General features: G+C 46.1%; 1 protein-coding gene across 6 annotated transcripts in view; it reads right to left on the minus strand.

The window, feature by feature from the left end:
• Window positions 1-21,763, minus strand: part of Trim66 (tripartite motif containing 66) — a 57,218-nt gene extending 35,455 nt beyond the window's left edge. For 2 of the 6 annotated variants that reach the window (XM_076940619.1, XM_076940617.1), the window contains exons 1-4: window positions 9,498-9,896; window positions 2,801-2,904; window positions 1,308-1,455; window positions 393-525 (exon numbers count right to left, since the gene is read on the minus strand). In XM_076940619.1, coding sequence (XP_076796734.1) covers window positions 393-525; window positions 1,308-1,455; window positions 2,801-2,809 — 290 coding nt within the window. In that variant the 5' untranslated portion in view covers window positions 2,810-2,904; window positions 9,498-9,896. Of the gene's footprint in view, window positions 1-392; window positions 526-1,307; window positions 1,456-2,800; window positions 2,905-5,447; window positions 5,534-9,240; window positions 9,448-9,497; window positions 10,214-21,742 lie in introns of those variants that run through there. The other 4 variants (XM_076940614.1, XM_076940602.1, XM_076940606.1 and 1 more) reach the window with 4 other exon arrangements.
• Window positions 21,764-22,506: the final 743 nt, after the last annotated feature.

The raw sequence follows: 22,506 nt of genomic DNA on the forward strand, positions 1-22,506 counted from the left end.
CCAGGATCACACACTGAGTCAAGGCACCAAACTCTCTTCATCTGTTAGACTTGTTGGACTTTAGATAAGTCTCCCAAGAGAAGAGAGACACTTCAGCCCAGGTGCTCCAGGTTGGTTTGAGCAGATTGTGTTTTGTTTTGTTTTGCTTTGTTTTGTTTCTTGAGACAGAGTTTCACTATATAATCAAGTTATCCTCTGACTCCCTATGTAGCCTGGACTGTCCCGTGAACTCACCCCCATCCTGCCTCAGCCTTCCAAGTGTTGGGATTACGGACAAATGCCACCATACCTTCCCTGCTTCAGGGAGAGGGTTTTGCTATCTCACAGGCCAGAGCTCTCACAAAAAGCAATGCGGAGCCTCCCAAGCCCACTCAGACAGCCCAGCATCCCACCTGTGCTCTTTGTGTTCCACCATTAGGCAGCTGTGGCAGGTGAGCACGTCGCAAGTCTCGCAGAAGAGCTTGAGCACCTCGTGTGTGTGCAGAGGGCAATACAAGGCGAAGTCCCCAGAGCCACTATTCACCCCTGTGAGAGAAGACAGAAGATGTGGGCTTCTGTTCACGAAGACCTTCCTGTTAAGTTTTGATGAGCAGCTCAGCCCTGGAGGGACATGGCACAGGCACAGAGCTTGGGGGAGGAGATTCGAACAGGAGGGGTCTCCAGCTTGGCCTGGATAGATTTGCTCAGCTGCCCAGAAACCTCCCACTCTCAGGCCCTGGTGTCCCACCACCTGCCAGAGGTGAAGAGAGCACTTGCACCTGCTCTCTGCACAATGGGAAACCCTCCCAAACCAACCTAAGCCTCTTCACTAACCAGGATTCTGTGCTGATGGAGCTAAAACCAATTACTCAGCTTTGCTGGGCTTCGGGCTAGTTCTTATGACCAATTCTGCTTCCTGTGGGCCTGACAAGCATGAAACCTCTCCCTCAAGACAAAGAAGACTTCCTAAAAGATTGCTGCTTAAAACAGACAGTGCAGGATGGACAAAAGGGCAAGGGTGGACTGGACTGTTGAGTCTCTGTGTGAGAGACATAGTGCTCTAAATAGAAGTAGAGGGTGGGAGCTCGACTAGCCTCCGTGATTGAAGACCATGCACCCAGCAGCAGCTCACCCACACTTACCCCCACCCCCGGCCCTACAGTGAAAGGCTGGAGTGAGTCACCCCTCTGACTCTGAGGGAGGCATTCTTCCTCTACAAAAGACTCAGAAATTATCCCCACTGTCTCCCTTGGCTGGGAAAGGAAGTCAGAAACCTACTCTCTAGGCACTTGAGGGTTCTGCACAGAAGCAGGGTAGGGAGCTGGTACCTGAGGATCCCTTCTGTGCCCGTGCAAAGAGTGGGCCCCCCGGGGCTGGGACATGCCGGTGCTCCTCTGTGCAGGAGCTGCACAGCCAGCGGTTGCAGTACGTGCAGAGGATGTGTGCCGCCCGCTTCTCCTTGCACTCCGAGCAGTTCTGGAAGCAGAGAGTCCAAAACCAGTGACCGTCTCAATGCTGAGGCTTGCAGCTGCAAGCAGCAAATACTCTAGGGCGCAGGGCCCTGATGGACTGTTTCACCAGGACTGAGGAGTGAAGTCTACAGGAGGGCTGCCTGGCTCAGTCTGGGCAGAAAAGCACACTGTGACTGAATGGACAGTGGCTACCCTCTACTAAAGCTAAAGAAACCCAGTAAGCCAAGGCTCTCCCATCAAAGCATGCACAGAATGGGCAGGGTGACACCCACTACATGGGTAATGCTGGGACAAAAACACATGACAAGTGCTAAGGACATCTGCAAAAGGAAGTTTCCAAGAACTAGGCCTAAGAGTGGCTGGAGACTTTCTCACCGATAGGAAACAGCTATGTTGGGTGCTGAGTGGCAAAGAGGTAGATAAGGGGAAGTTACAACAGAGGAAAAAGTCAAACGAAAGCAAAGCATTCAACTTCTTCAAAAGGGAGAAGGCCTAAGATGTCTGAGTACCCAGGGAGATGGACACACTGAGCAGACAGAGCACACAGGGCTGGCTTCAGAGTTGTGCCTCATACCTGGAGTCTGTCTGACCTAACACCTCCTCCTCACCTCGCCCAAATGTTTGGTCGTCTCATCAGCAGACGTAATGCTAGGTCTGGTGGGAACTATTACAAAATGAGGAGATATAGACCAATAATCTACCTAGTCCATGCCCAACTCATACAGGCCCCTAAACCAGAAAGTGTGACAAATCTTCCTATGAACGTCTTAGAAGCAGTATGCCGAGTCTATCTTCTTAGCACCATAAGCCCCAGAGCATAAGACAGCCATAGGAATTAGATGCAGGAACAAGTAAATTAGCAAATGAATGAAACGTAGTGATAAGGATATGCCAGGAGAGAGAGAAGGCATGCCAGTCTGTAAGTAACGTGACACTCAGAAACACGGGGGACACATTGAGCTATTACAGACAAGGTTTAGAGCCCATTACATCTAAGCTGGTGTGTGAATTTTCAACTTAAGGGGAAGATAAAGAAAAAGAAAGGTCCAGTACTGATGCTTTCACTAAGAGCCATGAAAAAAAGAAAACACTGAAATATATTTATGTGCCTTAAGATACCTTCACCTTCCAGTCAAAGCATGTAATTTCACCTAGGAGAAAATTACTCTGCTTCTCACAATTTGAACATTTTTTTTCCTCTTGAGTGGATGGATGGGTAGGTGGATGGACAGATGAATAAGAAAAGCTGGTGGTGGAGTCACGAGTCAGTGATAGAGGCTAGACCTATAGACAGGAGTCTCATCAATTTCTGCAAACCATCACCTGCAAATTCCCTTGTCCTGACTTACCCTGGCCATTGTGGGTTTCACAGAAGAAACACGCTGAAGAAAAATATGTTCAGTTACATCTCTGGTAAGATAGACACGCTGACATCCAGGACAGGAGATGAGCTCTAGTGGGGAAAGACAGACAATGGAGTCAAGGCAACAGAGCAGATTATAATAAGGCCTAGAGGGAGGTTTTCTAATACCCAGCACCCAGATATGGGCAACATCTCCTGTGCCAAAGTGGTCCCTGCTCAGTAACACAGCCTGCAGTTACCATGAACATGACCATCCCATCAGAGGCCTGCCCTCCAGACCACTGGACTAGTCTCCTTCCATCCCTGTTTTTGCCTAATCTATCTTCCTCTCCTCTGTAGGAGCCAGGCTACTGCAAGCTCAGGCCTCTTTGCTTTTGACAATCAGGTGCCTCCTGCTGCTCCAGTTCCTCATTCTACAGCCCAAGGTCCCAGTTCCTGGGCTTAGGAGAGTTAGTGTAGGCCAGAGGACAGCAGCAGTCATTAAGATTACCATGTTACCCAGATTACGTCAGAGATCTCAAAGTTAGAGCTTCCAGGAGTTCCCTAGCAAGAGGAAGACCCATGTCCACCTACTATGCCTGCTCACTTAGGGAGCACTTATCTCTTGGTTTAACCAATAAGTCTGCTCCTGGGGCTTAGAAGCCAGTTGCTGGGCTGTCTCCACCGACAGTCCTAGACCAGGTTAGGTACATGAACCACCTGTGAACAGCCTGACTCACTCACTTTCCCGGAGGAATACAGCAGTTTCCAACACATTCCTTAGCTTAGTGGGTATCTAAATTACATACGCAACAGGAGATTGCCACCCTGGAGACTACTGTGACTCTTCAGACCCATTCTAAAAACAGCCAAAGCTCTGGGAATGGGTCTATTGAAGAGGGCAAGGTATCTGTGTTCATAGATGAGGCTGATGCAAAAAGGAACTGGTGGTAACAAGACTTGTAGTAATACTCTTACAGTCTCCTCTGCCCCATCCCATCAACACAATAATGAAGGCTACCGAGGCAAGTGCTCTACAATGCACCCCCAAAAAATGCAAGTCCAGATACCAGGTTTGCCACGCAGTGACCTTGGGCAAGAGGCTTCATCAACTGACTCACCTACTCCTATTTCATTATATGTAAAAGACAAAGAAAAATGAGAGTTCCTTTGATAGATAGGAAGGGTGGTGCACATCTATACTCTCCAGCACATAGGGAATCTGAGGCAAGACAACACACGTTCAAGGGCAGTGAGGGCTACAGAGCAAGACCCTGTGGCAAAAAGACAGGCTGGTGAGATAGTTCAGTGGGGAAAGGTGCTTTCTGCCAAGCCTGACAACCATCATGCTAACTTCTAAACCCACATGTGGAAGGAGAGAAAAGATTCAGGATTCAGATATTCCTCTGACCTCTATATGTGTGCACATGTACACACACACACACACACACACACACACACACACACACTAGGGTTGCTATGAGAATTAAATTAATATTTGAGAAAACATAGTTCTCCTTAAATGTTGGCTTTGAATTCAGAATCTCTCTCATGTCCTCTCCATGGTGTGAGGAAAAACAGATAAAGAACAGGACACACTGAGAAACTGTCACAAACTCTTCCTCTCCCGGAAAGAATTCCTTGTGAACCCTTTTGTTTTTTAAAGACACACTTTCATTATGTAGCCCTGGCTGGCCTGGAACTCACTATACAGCCAAGGTAGGCCTCAAGCTCACAGAAGTCCACCTGCCTCATGAGTACTGGGATCAAAGGCATTTACCACTATGCCTGGCCTCTCCTGTGGTCCTACCATCAAAATGGATTCTTGGGGATGGGGAGAAGCAGGGGCAGAGACAAGCAAGTTCCTGGAGCTCTCTTACCAGCTAGCCTAACCAAATTGGGTTAGCTTCAGGTTCAGTGAGGAATCCTGTCTCAATTCATAAGATAGAGGGGAACTGAGGTAGATACTTCATGTTAACCTGTGATCTTCACATGTGCATACCACCCACACATACATGAACACTGCACATATGCACACACACACCAAGGAGAGAGAGGACTCCCCATTCCCACCCACTGAATCTGTGACTAGACTTCAGGGCCCTGTACAAGTCTGCTCTTGCTCCTAGAACTCACTAGCTGCTCTATGAAAAGTTGAGCCTGACATTCAGATTGCTGAAAGGCATCGGGCCTCAAGGAAGAGGACAGGACTATCTCAAGCACTCGTTGTAAGGCCACCCTACATCAGCCAGATCAAGTACTCCAGTCTAATAAAGGCACAGGAGTACAGCCAAGACCAGCCAAATTCAGCCCAGACTACCCAGAGAATTCCAGTCTCACCAACCGGAGAACAACACACCAAAGAAATTGGTTTAACTACCAAGTTTTTGGAGTGGCCTATTTTACATAAAAAAGCTCATTATCACCATCTGGAAAATCCACAAAATCACAGAAAACAATAATATTTAAATGGCAGAATTACATCCAAATCCCCTGGGTATTTTCTTGTTGGTCAGCACTCTCCACAGGTGACAGCTCCATCAGGTGACTGTCTCCCCCATCTACTAGATGTATCCACCTTCAGAACAGAAATCTGTTCTGAGTGTTGAAAGTTACTTTCACAAGACTCCAGACTCCTAGTACCAAGTACTCACACATTAGAAACAGTAACACAGCAGAGTGGAAAAGGAGGGACCGGATGGTTCGAATAAGGCCTCGAGGCATATCAGCTGCTTTTCTTGGCCTTAAAGACAAAATCTTTGTTTGGAATTTGTTTTCAACCTGGCTTACCTCCCTCCAGCCTCATCTCCAGCTTCATCTGCCAGACGCTGCATGTCTTTGGCATGCCGAGTATCGCTGCTGTCTCAGGAATAGCCAAACTTTTGCGTGGCTCTGTTTGGGAAAATGTTGTTCCTTCTCGAAATACTCGTTCTTACTTCTGTCCTTTTCAGATAAACTCCTATGCATCCTTTCAAGCCTGCTCAAATGCTCCACTTTGGAGAAACAGGACTGATTTCCCTAGGATGAGTTAATTACTAACTCCAATAAAATGAGCATCACAGTGCATTTTAACTACCTGTTCAGATGTCTGCACAGAAATAATCCACATTTAGCCTTAAAGGATGGTTTGTGGTTTTTACAAGATTGGATAATTGGGTCTCTTTTGCTGGTATGTTCCATGTGTACTCCTTGCACTCACAGCCACTTTTAGAAGAAGCAGCCACCTGGAAGTTCCTGAATGGTAGGAGAAAGCCATCCTGAGATGACAGTCACACGGTGCATACACAAGGCTCTGCTGCTATCATGATGGTCAGCATAGGTGATCACCCCCTTTCTCTGTTACTAAGTTGTTAAAGGGGGGAGACTAGGTACAGAAGAAGACTACACCATCCTTCTCATGTGTCCTTAGCAGTAGAGCATCAGGAAAACTCCCCTAGGCAGGACAAGAGAGCTCAGTTAACCAAATGGCAACCAGACGATCTATCATCCCTGTCAGAAAGTCAGGTGGGCCAGGTACCGTGGCACACACCTGTAGAGATCAAGGCAGGACGATTGCCAGCTGGATTCCAGCCTCGGCTACACAGTAAGAAACTGTGTTGAACAAACAAAACAAAAACCAGAGTTGAATGGAAGGCTGTGGCTGAGGGGAGGCTTGAGATAGGGGATCAGCCCTCTGAGGTGGGGCTGCTAACTAGCAGGGCCGGAGGATAGCTGCACTGCTCATAAGACTCACCATTTACATATTTAAATTGTGTCATATGTAAAATGTCATTTACTTATAGTGCTCATATTAGAAAGAAGGACTTCTTTTTCTTCTCTTATTTATTTACATACCCATTTATTTATTTATTATTTGGGGAAATGGTCTCACATAGTCCAGGCTGGTCTTGAACTCAAAATGCCAAGAATGACCCTGAAATTACAGGTGTATGATACCATGCCTGATTTATGCAGTGCTAAAGAGATTAAATCCAGGACATCAAGCACGCTATGGAAACAGTCTACCAACTGAACTGCACGAGGGATATGGAGATTCTTACTATGTAGCCTCGGTCTGCCTTATTGCTCTGTGTAGAGCAGCCTGGCCTTGAACTTGCCACTGATTCTCCTGCCACTGCCCCCCCCCCAAAGGGCTGGGATTACAGGTGTGCATCACCAAGCCCACCTATTTTTATTGTGTATTTCTATTTAAATTATTCAGTTCACAGGCTTGGCTATTTATTTCACATTATTCTTGAGACACACAGAACCATGACACAAGGAGATAGGGCTTCTGTCTCCAGAAACAAAACGGTACCAGAGGTCTCCCTGTGGAGCTAGTGGCCTGGAAGGACAGCTCTGAAAGCCAGAGTCATTCACTCAGTGTGGTAAGAGAGTCAGGGCCATGATACAAGTCTGTAATTGTAGCACTTGGGAGACTGAGGCAAGGGAATCTTAAGTTCAAGACCACATTAAGTTACAAAGCAAGTTTCAGGTAGACTGTCTCAAAAACTAAATAAATCTGTTTCTTGTCCTTAGGAGATGTGATCCAAATTGGCATCTGCCTAGCACAACTCTTTGCCCAGCCACCACATGTGACATCTCATTCAGTCATCAAATCAACTCAGGAATAGGTCTTGTCTCCATTCTATCGGGGAGATGGAGGCTCCAAGAAGTTAAATTATACAAGCCTGCGGCAACAGAAACCCAAATCCATTTGCCTTTAAAACTGTGTCTTCGTGGCCAGGGAGACGGCTGAGTTACCAGTAAAGCATTCACCATGCAGCACGAGGACCTGATTCACATTCCCAAAACTCACAGAACTCTGGGTATGTTGTCTGTAAACTCAGATCAGCAGCGGGCAGGTGGAAGGTGGAGACAAGAGCATCCCCAGAAGCCCTCAGAGCAGCTAGTCCGCACTGTACATCACAGCCCCAGACAACAGTAACACCCTGCCTCACACAATGCCATGCAAGTGTTTTCTGACCTTCACATACAAGCATACACACACACAAATAAAACCATGTCCCTTTCATTATGCTATATTCTTTCCTAATTCAATAATAAACATATGATATATTTTATTTTAATTAACTAGACAATTTCACCACATACAAAATAGTTCATAATAATGATCAGACCACAGTTATGATCCAACTATACCAATAGCCTATACCCAGCTCTGGAATCTGAAATTCTCCAGCTGTGCTTAAGGGTTTAAGAAATACACTATTTGAGAAAAAAAGAAAAAAAAAATGGAATGAAGCTTTTGTGCCTAAAGAAAACAAATGTAGACACGGGTGCATTCTTTGCTACAAATCCAAACTTATAAGGGGGACTTTTAACCATCCTGATATGGGCTACAGATGTAGCTCGTGGGTAGAAAGAACATCAGAGATTCAGGAGGTCCAGGCAGCAACATTCAAAACTAATCTCCAGGTGATTACAGTGCATATCTCATGGAGGACCAGACTCTGGACAGTCCTCTCCCTCTGAGAACTCTGTCCCCTCTGTCAGACAAATGGATAGATAGATTCCCAACACAGAGCAGGAAGTCCTGGTACCCAGGAACCCTATAGTTGGCACTGAATTGGAGGCTACATTTTACCTCCTCTGACTCACAACTCAACTAAAAGACCAAGATATAGCCTGGCATGCTACTGGGGCTAGAGTACATGCTGGGCCCAGAAAAGGGAAGAAGGCCGAGTGTGGCTAACTATCCTTCAGCGCTGACAACAGGACCAAGGCAACCTTGGCATCAGATGAGAACAGGAGAGACAGCCCAGAAATCAGCCATGGGTCAGCTCAGGCCACCAGATGGGCCTGGCCTCCTTGAGACCAGCTTGAGCCCAGTGCTTAGCAACCTGCATGGCTTATGAAGCTTTTTACCCTTCATCTCTTGTTCAGGGCCCCATGAAACTGCCATGAAACTGGAGCCCCAGATCTCTCAGGCCTAGCAGTGGGATCCACTAAGGCAGCCTGAAGTGCCTCTGCCAGGGTCCAAAGCTGGATAGACCTTCTCTGTTCCCAATTGCCAATCACACGGAGGATGACATAAGCCTCAAGAGAAACAGGGACACACAGCTTCGAAACTACATAGCCCTTGTGAAACCTCAAACCACTGAGCAGCTCTGAATAGGCTCTGAAGCCACGGGTAAGACATGCTGCCTCGCTATGCCTCTGCCAGACATCGAGTGAGGAAATAAAGCACTCCATGCTCAGGCAGGCTGGCCAGCCTCACTCATCATTGGTGCCCTCCCTCCCTCAGCAGTCTCAGGATGCTGAGCACCAAGGAAGGCCCCCACGGAAGCCCTTGAAGATTTCCACAGCCCCATGGCTCAGAGCAGCACTGCCTTCAAGGAACACGGTGCACCCACTCTTTAGAGGTCAGTACCTGTTAGACAGACTTTGATCGGAGACACACCTAGGTTCACTGCCGATTTCGCCCCTGGCAGACACCAGGCTTACCTGTCACCCTGTTGCTCTGTAATTAGAGCAACACCTGGGAGAGAAGTCAGAGGAGGAGCGACAGGTGAGACCACCACCAGTCCTGGAGGATGGTGCTCCCCAGGAGCCCAGGAGCACCCACCCCGCATGCAGCAAGCCAGCTGGGCCACAGGGCCTAAGCCTCAGGGAGCTGGGTTTTGGGTGGGGTTTGGGGAGCAGCCTGGAGCCTCTCCTTGTAGTGATGCATCCTCAGCCAGGGCTGTGTTTCTCTAGCTCACCTGAGATGCTCCTGCAAGAAAGAGCGAGGTTGACTCCTCCTGTTCCTGTTTATCTCCAAGTCTCTGCAGCAATTCTCCCAAACTGAGCAGCAAGAGGGAGACCTCAAAGAAGCGCCTCTCTTCCTAGCTGCATCTCCTTCCTAATCCTCTGGGTGCCTCTGAATAGAAGCTCAGAGGGAAGAAAACGAGATTTTTCAACTTTCAGGAACTAGCTCTGCCGCCCTCTGCTCAGCTCGGGAGGCCGTCATCCTCAGCCTTTTAGGACTGGATCCACAAAAATCCTTCAGCCCTCCATGTTCCCCAAAATGACAGTGCTCATATGTGGCTGGAACCTGCCCCGATCCGGCAGCTCATTTAAATAGAGCTCATCACAACAACAGTGTTGGTGGAGAAGTGAGTAGCTGCAGGGCCCTGGGGACCCCCTGTTTATACGTAGGAAGAATGATGCAATCTGGGTATCAAAATAGCAATCCAGAAAGGAATAACAGGCTCCCGCAGCAGCGGTGCCTGCACAGCCAGAGCTCAAGTTGACACACTCTGTCAGCCCCACACTGCTGCAGCACGCAGATGCCAGGCACACACTCTCACCGCATCATTTTCAAAAACAGCAGGGGCCGGAGAGATCCCTCCAAGCCCCCTGCACTGCAGGAGAGTGCCGGGGGTGGGGAACTACCAACAGGCACTAAAATCTGCCTCCTAAACACTCACCTGCTCCTGCTACTTCACCTGAAGTCCTTATTCTGTGACGTCACAGTCAGTTGCCATAGTGACCGATTGTCCGTCACAAGCAGAGGATTAGGACTTCAGATGGAGAAGACACATATTTTATGATGCACAAAGGTCCTGGCAGGTGTCCCCTGGCAGCTCTCTCTGTTCCCCCGTGGGGGATGGGAGGGAGACACAGTCACACACAAGCCAGAGGAAGAGGGAAGAAAAACAGGGGTGAGTTGGAGGAAAGACTTCAGGATAGGACAATACTGTGAATAACAGTATGATTACAGCATCACAGAGCAATCAGAGGTGGGGAGTGGCAGGGAATGGCAGGGGCAGATGCTGCTGAAGGGCCTTGAATGCTAAACAAAAGATCCAGACCTTGATCTTAAGGACAGGCAGCCCAGAAAGGCTCTGAGTGACAGTCTGACCAGGGGCAGGGAAGTCAGAAAGGAAGTTTATCCAGCTGAAGGTTAAAGGAGATCCTGAATGTGAGAGGACTTGTCACAAGGGTCAAAAGATTGCTCTAAAGAGAACGAACATTGGTGTGTGAGCGAAATAGGATATCGAAGGTAGCCGTGGTATGTGAGGAGTCAAGAGAATGGGCTGTTCTGACAGACACAAATGGGAAGAGCGAGAGCATCACTTCCAAATCCTTTGTAAACCCTGTCTTTTCTCTGCTATCCACACCTCTGAAGATCAAACAGCATCCTGCCTCACCTGAACTTATCTGAGTTCCAAATCTGAAGTGCTTTCTAGAAATTTACCAAACTCAAATCTCCCGGGTTCAGACACAGAACCTAGCATTTCAGCAAAGTTCCCAAATCATTCTTAGACTCCCAGGAGGCCTCACATTCTGGAAGCAGTGGCTTGGACAACCATTAGTTGCCCCAGTAGTCTTTCTGTATACTGTAAGTAGCCCTTGCTATAGGGTTTCAGGAATTGTTTAGATAAGGTGTGTGTGTGTGTGTGTGTGTGTGTGTGTGTGTGTGTGTGTTGTTTTTTTGTTTGTTTGTTTTTGGTTTTTCGAGACAGGGTTTCTCTGTGTAGTTCTGGCTGTCCTGGAACTCACTGTGTAGACCAGGCTGGCCTCGAACTCAGAAATCTGCCTGCCTCTGCCTCCCAAGTGCTGGGATTAAAGGCGTGTGCCACCACTGCCCGGCACCTTTGTGTGAGACAGGGTCTCACATAACCCAGGCTAGCCTCAAACTCACAATTATACCTGAGATTGACCTTGAACTCCAGATCTTCCCGCTTCTACTTCCCAAGTGCCAGGATTAAAGACTATGAGAGCGAACTTACCATGCCAGAATAAATTTGTTTGTTTGTTTTTGTTTGTCTTCAGACAGGGTCTCCTTGTGTAAGCCTCTGTCCTAGAACTTGCTATATAAACCAGATTGCCCTCAAACTCGCAGAGACCCACCTGCCTCTGCTTCTGCCTCTGCCTCTTGAGTACTGAGATTAAGGGAGTATGCCCACACCACACTGCTCTGAATGGCTTTTTAAAATAGAGACCTGCTCACGCTGCAATGAACACAATGGCTCCCACTCTGCAGGGATAACATGAACCTGTCCAGACTCCTCAGAAAACTTTTCATCCAGAGTCCCATTTCTGCCTTTCAAGGTTTCTTTATCCTAGACAAAGTTAACTCTCTCAGGTCCTGCTTACCCTTGAGCTTCTCTGTGGGCCTCATTCTAACATTATTTCCAACCTCAAATTTTTATCCATATTTTTCTATCCTGAGTGGCTCCTGCATAGCAATTTCTACTTGATGCCACCAATGGATTGGAACCCACCAGCCAATGCCTAAAACAATGGTCATAATTGCAGCCTGCCTGGTTTTGTTTTTTGTTTGTTTGTTTGTTTGGGTTTGTTTGTGGGGGTTGGTTGGTTTTTGTTTTTGTTTTTGAGACAAGGTTTAAATACAGTCAATATAAAACAGCTTCTTGAAGATAGAAATATAAATCAGTACTTGCCTAATGTGCAAGTGGCCCTGGGTTCAGTCCCTAGCACTAGGTAAGCACTTGGTAAGGCAGTGGTGCAATCCCAGCACTTTAGGTGGAGACGGGAAGATCAGAAGTTCAAAGTCATCCTCAGCTACTTAGGGGGTTCAAGGACATCCTGAGTTACAGAGACCCTACTTCAAAAAGAAGGTTTGGGGAAAGTAGGAAGGGAAAAAAGGAAGGGAGGGACAGGAGGAGAGAGGGAAGAAGGAAGGAAGGAAGGAAGGATTTCTTAGAACACAGACAAGACCATTGGTTTCCATACTGACCATGGCTGCTTTTCTGCTACAGTGTCAAAGTTGAGTGACTGTGAAAGAAGTTTTATAACTGGCAAAACCAAAACTATCATCTGTCCCTTTTAGATGAAAAGAAGCTTACCCTAGTTCACAACATCTGCTCCATCTTCCACACTGGGTTACAATTCTGATTATGGGGTCTGCTTCTAAACCCACCCCGAAGAGCTCTGGTTCACATGGGAGGCAGGCCTTCAAACATGAGTAAGATGTTACTAACATGGAAGGGAGACCTTCAGACACACAGTTGTAAGTGTTAAAATGTGGGGCCTCTAAGATACATAGAGGAATATAGGAAAGCTATAAGCTTAATTTGAGGGAAAACAGAAGAGCCTTGAAGACCCAGAGCCTTCTCTTCTGAACTACAACCAATGCTGAGTCCCTGCTTTCTTTCTCTTTCTATTTCCTTTTGTGGTCCTGGGGATTGAGCCTGGGGCCTTGAGCTTGGTAAGCCTGCCCCTTTACTGGACTAGATACCTAACCTGCTTTTCACTTTTCATTTTCCAACAGAGTTTCACCAGCCTTGAATGAATGGCCCCTGTGGTCCATTCAAGTCTTTGAATCTTCAATACTTTTGCCTGAGTCATTTGAGTAGCTGAGATTACAGGCCTAGACCGCTAGGCCCAGCTTTTATTTCAAAGTCTTTAGGTAGCCAATAGTACAGGCCTAGAGTTAGAAGGTGTGATCAAGTTCAAAGTAAAGGATTTGGAAGTATAACACCTAATGACAGGATAAATATCATTGCAGTAAAGAATAAGGTAAGCTAGGACTGCCCAGGAGCTAGGAGGCAGGGCCAGCAGCTGATCTGAAGCAAGATCCATAGTCTGAGCCTGACAGCCAGGTGGCCAGCTGAGGGCAGAGGTGAATGTACAATGTGTCTGGCCCTTGGCCTTCACAACCTCATTCTCTGATGAAGCACTTGGTTATGATGCTGTTTCTGTACTAAGAAAATATCCACAATAGATGCAAATGCAGGCTGAGTCTGGGCTCACTCATTTGGAAGACGCTCACTGACCCAGTAGTACCTCTGTCTCTTTTCACACACAATTCTAGGACTTGATATAAAGGAGGCTATACAGACACACTCCCTGCAAAAGCACTGAGCTCACTAACTGGGCTTTGAAAGGCAGTCGGTCCGTAGAGAGTTCAAAGCAGCATCTTGCTATAAATCTGCAGCTTCTGCAGCCTGCAAGCCCAAACAAGCCCAGGGTTATCAGGTCAGGGAGCTGGATCTGACTCTCTGGCTCTGCAAATGACCAAGCATGTAACCCTCAGGAGTTTTCCAGGCCCTTCCTGTACTCCTGATGCCCCATCTATGGAGTAGCCAGGTAGAGATGAACTCTAAGGGCTTTTCCTGCTGTCTGGCCTCCACAGCACTTAGGCACAACTAGTCTCCCATTCAGTGGCAGATCCAGTGACAGGCAGTCACTCCAAAACTGCCTGTCAATCAATCACTGCTACCTTGAACTTCCTCGCTCTGCAAATCTCTCCAACTATAGTTTCCCAGGTGCAGCAAGCACATCCCCCCCACCCCCCACCCCAAACACAACCTACCTCTTTCCAACCACCAGGGGAATTGCTCTCCCAGTAACAGGGACTGTTCAGAGGTGCCAACACTACTCCTAGGGCCCCAGAGAACCAATTAAGGTGAGGAAACTGTTCTTGAACTAAAAAGCCATCCTGCTGACAGGGCTCCAGAGCTCTAGCTTCTGCACCTGCTACACACCATGGCTCCATTCAGGTTAGCAGCCCATCCTCCACCTGGGAGACCTGGGGTACTGTTTGCCTCAGACCCCATCCGTTTGGACATGCTGTTTAACATGCAATACTCAAAAAAAAAGCAAGCAGCAGTCAGCTGCCTCCCAGGCTCCTGCAGCCAGTTCTGCTGTCTCCCATCCTCACCAAAGCCATTAGAGCCCCTCCAGCTGAGCGGCTCATTAAGATTAGAGTCATTTCCCTCTCTGACTCTGAGGTTGTAGCATCTTGCATCACTTCCCTTTCTCTCTGTCCTCCCAAAGCCCCCAAGGCCTGCCCACCAAGGGACAGCGATTACTCCCCCCTTTCACCATTAGCAGCATACAAGGAATATGCTGTTACCCTAAACTCACTTCGAGAACTATGGGGCTAGCCCACTGGTTATTTGGTGTTCAAAGCGCTTATCAGGCTCAACCTTGAAAGCCAGAGAGAAGCTGGGACTGCCCAGTCTATCAGTGCTGGAGTCTGAACGAGCTCCAGAGACATGAGTTCCCGATCAAGGATCTTCTGACATCTCATGCTGTCTTCTCTTTTGAAAATCAGAAAAGTAAGATTCTAAAAGATAGCTTCTAAAATCTGGATATGAAAACCAGTCTCTCAGTCACAAATTACTTAGTTTCTTTGAACAGAAAGAATAATGTTCCTTTTACTCACATGGGGAAGGAAACGTCCAGTCAGTTACCCTCCCTGACCTAAAGCAAAAACTAAAACCAACAGAACCTTCAGCATTCTCGAAGTTAGAGCTAGGACTTGGTAAATGACAGTTGTGGCAATATTTCTGCAGAGCCAGCTGAATTTACCCTAAGAACTCAGTAGACAACTTTCCAGGTGGAGTTTGACCCTGGACCACTTTCAACGAGAGACTTAGCGGAAGCATGGAGTCTCTTCCACTTATGATGTCTAACAACTCACTGTAGGGTGAAAATATCATCCATGAACCCAGGTGGTGGTGCCACATACCTTTAATCTCAGCACTTGGGAAGCAGAGGGAGTTCTCAGAGGGAGTTTAGGCCAGCCTGGTCTACAGAGTGAGTTCCAGGATAACTAGGGATACACAGAGAAACCCTATCTTTAAAAACAAGAAAGGAGCCGGGTGGTGGCGCACGCCTTTAATCCCAGCACTTGGGAGGCAGAGACAGGCAGATTTCTGAGTTCGAGGCCAGCCTGGTTTACAGAGTGAGTTCCAGGACAGCCAAGGCTACACAGAGAAACCCTGTCTCGAAAAACCAAAAGAAAAGAAAGGAAAAAAAAGGAAGGAAGGAAGGGAAAGAAAGAGAGAAGGAGGAGGAAGAGGAGGAGGAAGAGGAGAAGGAAGAGGAGGAGGAGGAAGAGGAGGAAGAGGAGGAGGAAGAGGAGGAGGAGGAGAAGGAAGAGGAGAAGGAAGAGGAGGAGGAGGAGAAGGAAGAGGAGAAGGAAGAGGAGGAGGAGGAGAAGGAAGAGGAGAAGGAAGAAGAGGAAGAGGAGGAAGAGGAGGAAGAGGAAGAAGAGGAGGAGGAGGAAGAGAAGGAGGAGGAGGAGGAGGAGGAGGAGGAGGAGGAGGAGGAGGAGGAGGAGGAGGAGGAGGTGGTGGGGAAATGGGAAAATGCATCCAGCTCTTTTAGCCTAGTGGATATCATAGCTTAGCTTAGCCAACCTCAAGCATGCTTGAAATACTGGCATGGCCTTGAGCTGGGCAGTATCACCTACCACTAACACTGGTTTTATAAAGCATTCAGTGTCTTGTGTAGAGAAAGAGCTTTCTGACTCCCAAGCTGGGTTCTCATTATATGAATAGATACCTTCTCAGTATCCAGTCTTTCTGTAGGCTACAGCACCAGTCGCCACACCGCATGGCCTAGTCATTATGCACACATCAATTCCTGCCTTTACACTGGTCTCCATTAGTAGCCTTTAAATATCGTCCAGCCGTGAAGGTGGCACACCTCTCTATTCCCAACACTCAAGAAGGTAGAGTATCAGAGGTCCAAGGTCATCCTTAGCTACATAGATACATAGTTCAAGAACAGCCTGAATTGTCCCTCCCTGCCCCAAACTGTGTCAACAGAGAAAAATATACACTCCTTAGTCTGCAGGTGTTTTAAACTACCTTATAAAGCGTTAGACTTAGAACAGGTAACATAGGCATAAGAGCCCAAGCACAGTATGTGCCAGGGTGTTTGATGCTTTGTACCTGCAGAAAGGAGCCAGGTCAAGAGTGAAGAGAGTGTGCCTTTACATGCTGGAGTCATGGGAAGTCTGTGGCCACGTTACTCGGCTAATGAGTATTCATTGACGTCCAGGGCCTATAGCACAGAATCAGGAAACACAATGCACTGGATGAGAACATGCCCACCTGATACAGGGCCTGAGGAAGGTCACTGAAGAGTAGAATAACAGCTGGACAGACCCCCAAGTCCAGGCAAAGACCTTTTTTCGTTCAACAAGACTCCTTGCTCTGCTCAGCAATGGGAGAAACACTCACTAAGATGGATTTGTCCCTGTACATCGTGACGACATCTGGCTGGAGGCAGGGACTCTGGGAACCTATTTATCCACACCCTCTATTCATCTCCCTACAATCCCTCTAGCTGTTACCACATTTTACTTAAAAACAAACCTGGCAGAAGGGGATAAGCTTCCTAGAGTGTTGGAGACCCCGTGGGACAAAATGACAGCGCTATGAGCTCTTTCCAAAGAACCAGGAACCAAGCACAATTTCACAAACGAGGCCCACGGATTCAGATTCAAATATGGTGTTTCTCACAAGAATTGCCAGAGAGGGGATGTCAGCTCTGCCTTTTCCCAGACAGCTTGCTTGGATGACACTCTTTTAGTCCTTACAAGATATTTAGAGATCAACATGACGCCCAACAGCCCCAAGCACACAGAGAGCCTTCCGATTTACTGCTCTGGGGTTCTAACATTAAACAATCTGTTTACTAATTCATTTTCAATTAGGATAAAAGCTCCTTGAAGTGACAGGCCTTTCTTTTCATCTCTATACTGCAAATGGCACAAGGCCTGGCACACAGCAGTCAATATAGACCTGTGGAGAAGATGGGCATAAAACCCAACAAACACTGCAGTACATAGTCTAAGTAACTCCAAATAATAAAGAGAAAATGTATTCCATTCTTTACCCACAAATGCAAATATAGAAAGTATCAATGACCATATCATAAAAATATAAGATGCAGGCTGGAGATATGACTTGGGGATTAAGAGCACTGGCTGCTCTTACAGAAGACCCATGTTCAGTTCCCAGCACTCTCACTAGATGGCTCACAATTGCTTGTGTCCAGGACATCTGATACCCTCTTCTGACCCCTGCAGGCCCCTGCACACATGTAGAATACACACATATACCCAGGCATACAAACATTCCCATAATATCTAATTATTTTAAAATAATATAAGATGCCACATATATGATTGATTAACTTTCTATTTCCAGATTAAGTGTCCTTATATCTATAGGCTTTTCCCCTCCATTTTAGTTTGACTTATTCTACATATCTGCATTTTTCATCATTTCTTAGTGCTTTCCTATATTAGTTTTGTGTACATGTTCTCATTTAATTTTTGTAAATGTATTAGGGGTATTAGGGTTCTCTAGAGTCATAGAACGTATGGAATGCCTTTCTATATTGAGGAAATTTATTATGACTCATACTTTGTAGTTCAACTCCCCAACAACAGTCAGCTGTGAATTGGAAGTCCAAGAATCTAGTAGTTGCTCAGTCCCACAAGGCTAGTTGTTTCAGCTGTCATCTGTAGAAGTAGATTCCAACAGATGTGCTGGCAAGGGAATGCAAGTTGCGAAGAAGAGCAAATCTTCCTTCTTCCAACGTCCTTATGTTGGTTTCTTTCCAACAGAAGGTGTGGCCCAGATTAAAAGTGTGTACCACCATCCCTGGATCTGGGACTTGTTTTGTCGTTAGCTGACCTTGAACTCAGAGATCTCCTTGCCTTAGTCTCCAGGGATTAAAAGTGTATACTACCTTGCCTGGGCCTAAGCTTTTCATGGCCACTATGTCTCAAGATCTCCATGCCAAGATCCAAGTCAGAAACTTGTGTCTTCCAGCCTCAAGATCTGGATCACAGGTGAGCCTTCCAATTCTGAATTGTAGGTCATTCCAGATATAGTCAAGTTGACAACCAGGAATAGCCATTACAGTAGTAGTCCTACTATTTATAGGGTCAATTTTCTAGTGTTACCATAGGCAAAAACAAACAAACAAACAAAAACCTTCAAGCACAGAGAACCCCTCATTCAAGAAATGTCTCTCTACAAGAGTGGAGGCCATTACAGAAAACCACAACCCATGAAAATGCAGTGAACACGTGACTGTGTGGTACCCAGCCCCAGTGGTGCACACTCCTATACCTAAGGCACAGGGACCACAGCAGAAAAGAGGGTGAGCTTGCTAAGAGATTTCATCTCCTAAAAATTGTCAGAGAAGCTACACCCAGGAAGTTTCACCAATGCCACACCTAAACAAGACCTGAACAAAGACCACACTAACAGACGTGCTAACAAGGAACAGGAATGTCTCACCAGCCCTCAACTCTACACAAAGAACTACAGGCAACCAAGGAATGCTAAGAGCAGGAGAAATAGTCTCCCACCCCTCCCACCGGCGATGAAACCCCCAATGTTATCCAATAACAAAATAGTCAGCCTTGAAAGTATATACACATAAGTAACATATGGACTAGTCAGGTTATATTTATATATTTAAGAATTATAGATAGAAAGAAATAGAGAGAGAACAATAATTAAACACTAATAATTATGACTAATTATGTTATATTTCTATATTTAGGAATGAGAGATAGAAATATAGATAGATATATAGATGGGTGGACAGATAGATGATAGCAATAATTAAAGAAAATGGGGCCATGGATTTGAGAGGAAACAAAGTATGCAGGAGTGGTTGAAAGGGAGAAATGATGGAATTCTGTTTTAATTTCAAAAAATTTTTAAAATGTATAAAAACATTACGGCTGGAGAGATGGCTCAGTAGTTAAGAGCATTGGCTGTTCTTCTGGAGGACCCAGGTTCAATTCCCAGAACTTACATGGCAGCTCACACTGTCTGTAACTCCAGTTCCAGGGATCTGACACCCTTGCATGCACACATACAGGTAAAACACTGCATACTGCACATAAAATAAAAATAAATGAATAATTTTAAAAAGGGGAAGAGATGAAATCCAGACTTAAAAGGAATAACTGAAGACAGAGGTGGAGGAGGAAGAAGGGGAGGAAGAGAAAGAGGATGAGGAAGAGGAAGAGGAGGAGCAGGAGCAGGAGGACAAGGAAAGAAGAAATGGAGTAAGTGTCCCAAGTCATACAATCAGTAAGTGGCAGGCAGATCAGGATGGGCACTCAGAGACCTATGTATGCTGACATCAAATCTTATATTTTGATTCTCCACAGTACTTAGAATAATTAGGAAAACAACATTACGGTTATAATAATTGTTAATATGAATTAATGTGCTAAATTTTATAATTTTTGTTGTTCACTATGTAACTACAACTGTCTTGGAACTCCCTATGTAGACCAGGCTGTCCTCAAACTCACAAAGATCCACCTGTTTCTGCCTCCCAAGTGCTGGGATGCTCCATTACTCCTGGCCAATGTTCTAATTTTAGTTTTAAAACGTCATTAAGACAAAAAAAAAAAAAAAAAGCATTATGGAGACATGTCAGTTCACACTGAAAACCTTAAATAAAATCAAAGACCCAAGAAATAAAATTATAAAATTCTTAGAAGAAAAAAGCTTTATCATATTGGATATGGTAATGATTTCTTGGAAATAAAACCAAAGGCATAAGCAACAAAAGAAAGTAAGTTAGATGTCATCATAATCAAAAATTGGTGCCTCGATCCCACGTGGGAGAAAGAAGAAAGCAATCTCGGGGGAGGGTGGCAGAGGGAGGGAGAGACCTGAGTGGGAAAGAGGACAGGGAGGGGAAAAGGGGAACATGATCAGGTGTTGGGGTGGAGTTGGGGAGCAGGGGAACAGGACTGAAACTCTGAGGGCCAGCAGAAAGAACAGAAACAGGCAACCTCAGGAGGTAAGAGGTGGAGGGACCCTCTAGAATGTACCAGAGACCTAGTAGGTGAGAGACTCTCAGGATCAAAGGAAGGGACCTTAGATGTAATGACCAACAGTGGAGAGAAGGAACTTGTAGAGTCCACCTCCAGTAGAAAAACAGGGCATCAAGTGGAGGGACAGGATTGCCATCCCACAGTCAAAAACTCTGACCCAGAATTATTCCTGTTTAAAAGAACTGCAGGGACAAAAATGGAGAAGAGCCTGAGGGAAAGGAGGTCCAGTGATAGGCCCAAATTGGGATCCAGCTCAAGGGCAGCTCTAAGACCTGACAGATACTATGGTGTGCTTACTAGACAGGAGCCTAGCATGGCTGTCCTCTGAGAGACCCAACAAGCAGCTGACTGAGATAGATGCAGATACTTATACCCAACCAATGGACAGAAGCCAAGGACCACTGTGGATGAACTAGGGAAAAGCTGGAAGAAGCTGAGGAGGAGGGCGACCCCATAGGAAGACCAACAGTCTCAACTAACCTGGACCCTTGAGATCTCTGACACTGGGCCATCAACCAGGCAGCATCCAACAGCTGATATGAGGCCCCCACTACATATACATCAGAGGACTGCCTGGTCTGGCCTCAGTGAGAGAAGATGCACCTAACCCTCAAGAGACTTGAGGCCCCAGGGATTGGGGAGGTCTGGTTGGGGCCGAGTTATATCCACTTGGAGACAGGGTGGAGGGGTGGGGCAGGTGTATGGATGAGGAACATTCAGAGGCCCTGGTTGGAAAAAAAAAAAAAAAAAGATTAAAGAATAAAAAACAAAACAAAAAACTGGTGCATCAGCAAGATGAAAAGCAACTTACAGGATGGAAGGAAATATTTGCAAATCACATATACCTGATAAGGAACTAATAACCGGACTACATAGTGAACTGTGGTAGTCAACGGCAACAGAAAGACCCAGTTAACAAAGGCAAGCCTGCCACACTGCCTCCATTAAACAGCAACTTCCTGTGCCCGCCGTCCTTCTAGGAATCACTGTTCTATTTGTTGTCACCATGAATCTGGCTCTAGATACCACATTCAACAGCACCTGGCCTTGTGATCAGTTTTTTATATATAGCCTAGGTAGTAACACATTTTCCAGATTCACCCTCTAGAAATTTACTGTATTTCCAGAATAGTTTAAGTGAGGACATCTTAAATTCCTTCCATTTGCAGCCTCTTTTAGTCTAAGAAATCTTATGTAACCCCAGGTATATGAGGATATAAAGTGGGCATATAAATCAAACATTTACTGATAACAAATTATAAAGGAAATAATTTAAAACTCTTTGGCATACACATAATTTTACCATTTATTAAATGTGAAAACAAGTATTAAAGATACACACCAGCCCCCACATAAAATACTGAGCATGGCAGTACACACCTGTAACTCATGCTGTGGGAATGGAGACAGGAGGATCCCTGGGGCTTGCTGGTCAGCCAATGTAGCCAATCAGTAGCTCCAGGTTCACTGAGAGAAGACCCTGTCTCAAAAGACTAAGGTAGAAAGAAAAGAAAAAATATATCAGTCTTCTGTCTCCACACAAATTCACACACATGTACAGGCACACATATACATTACCGCACACACAAACAATACATGCACCATGTATATACGTATGTATGTACATATGTACAAACATACAAAGTGCTTTGCTTTTGAGACAATCTCATCATGTAACTCTGGCTGTCCTGGAAATTCCCAATGTAGACCAGGCTGGCCTCAAATTCATAGAGATCTGCCTCTGCTTCCCAAGTAGTGGGATTAATAGCATGTGCCACCATACCTGATATGTTTTTAATGTTTAATGAACAAAGTTTAATTTCAAAGCTCATATATTGGTTTTTAAAATGAAAGTACACAGGCAGATGTGGTAGCACTTTCTTATAATCCCAGCATTTGGGAATCTGGGGCCAGAGGATCACCATGAGTTTGAGACTATCCTGACCTCCATAATAAGTTCCAGGCCAGCATGGGCCACAGCACTACAAACTGCATGTCCGGCAGGAATGAAAATATTCTGAGGAGACTTGTGACAGACTACTGAAAGAGTGGACCCTCAGAAATTAGAATTTCCCTAGGAATCTCCAGTTTCAAGAAAAAAAATGACTAAAGTCTTGGGGCAGCCAGGGGGGATTGTCTACTAG

This window comes from Arvicanthis niloticus, chromosome 1 (genome assembly GCF_011762505.2).
Source record: "Arvicanthis niloticus isolate mArvNil1 chromosome 1, mArvNil1.pat.X, whole genome shotgun sequence".
Taxonomy (NCBI): domain Eukaryota; kingdom Metazoa; phylum Chordata; class Mammalia; order Rodentia; family Muridae; genus Arvicanthis; species Arvicanthis niloticus.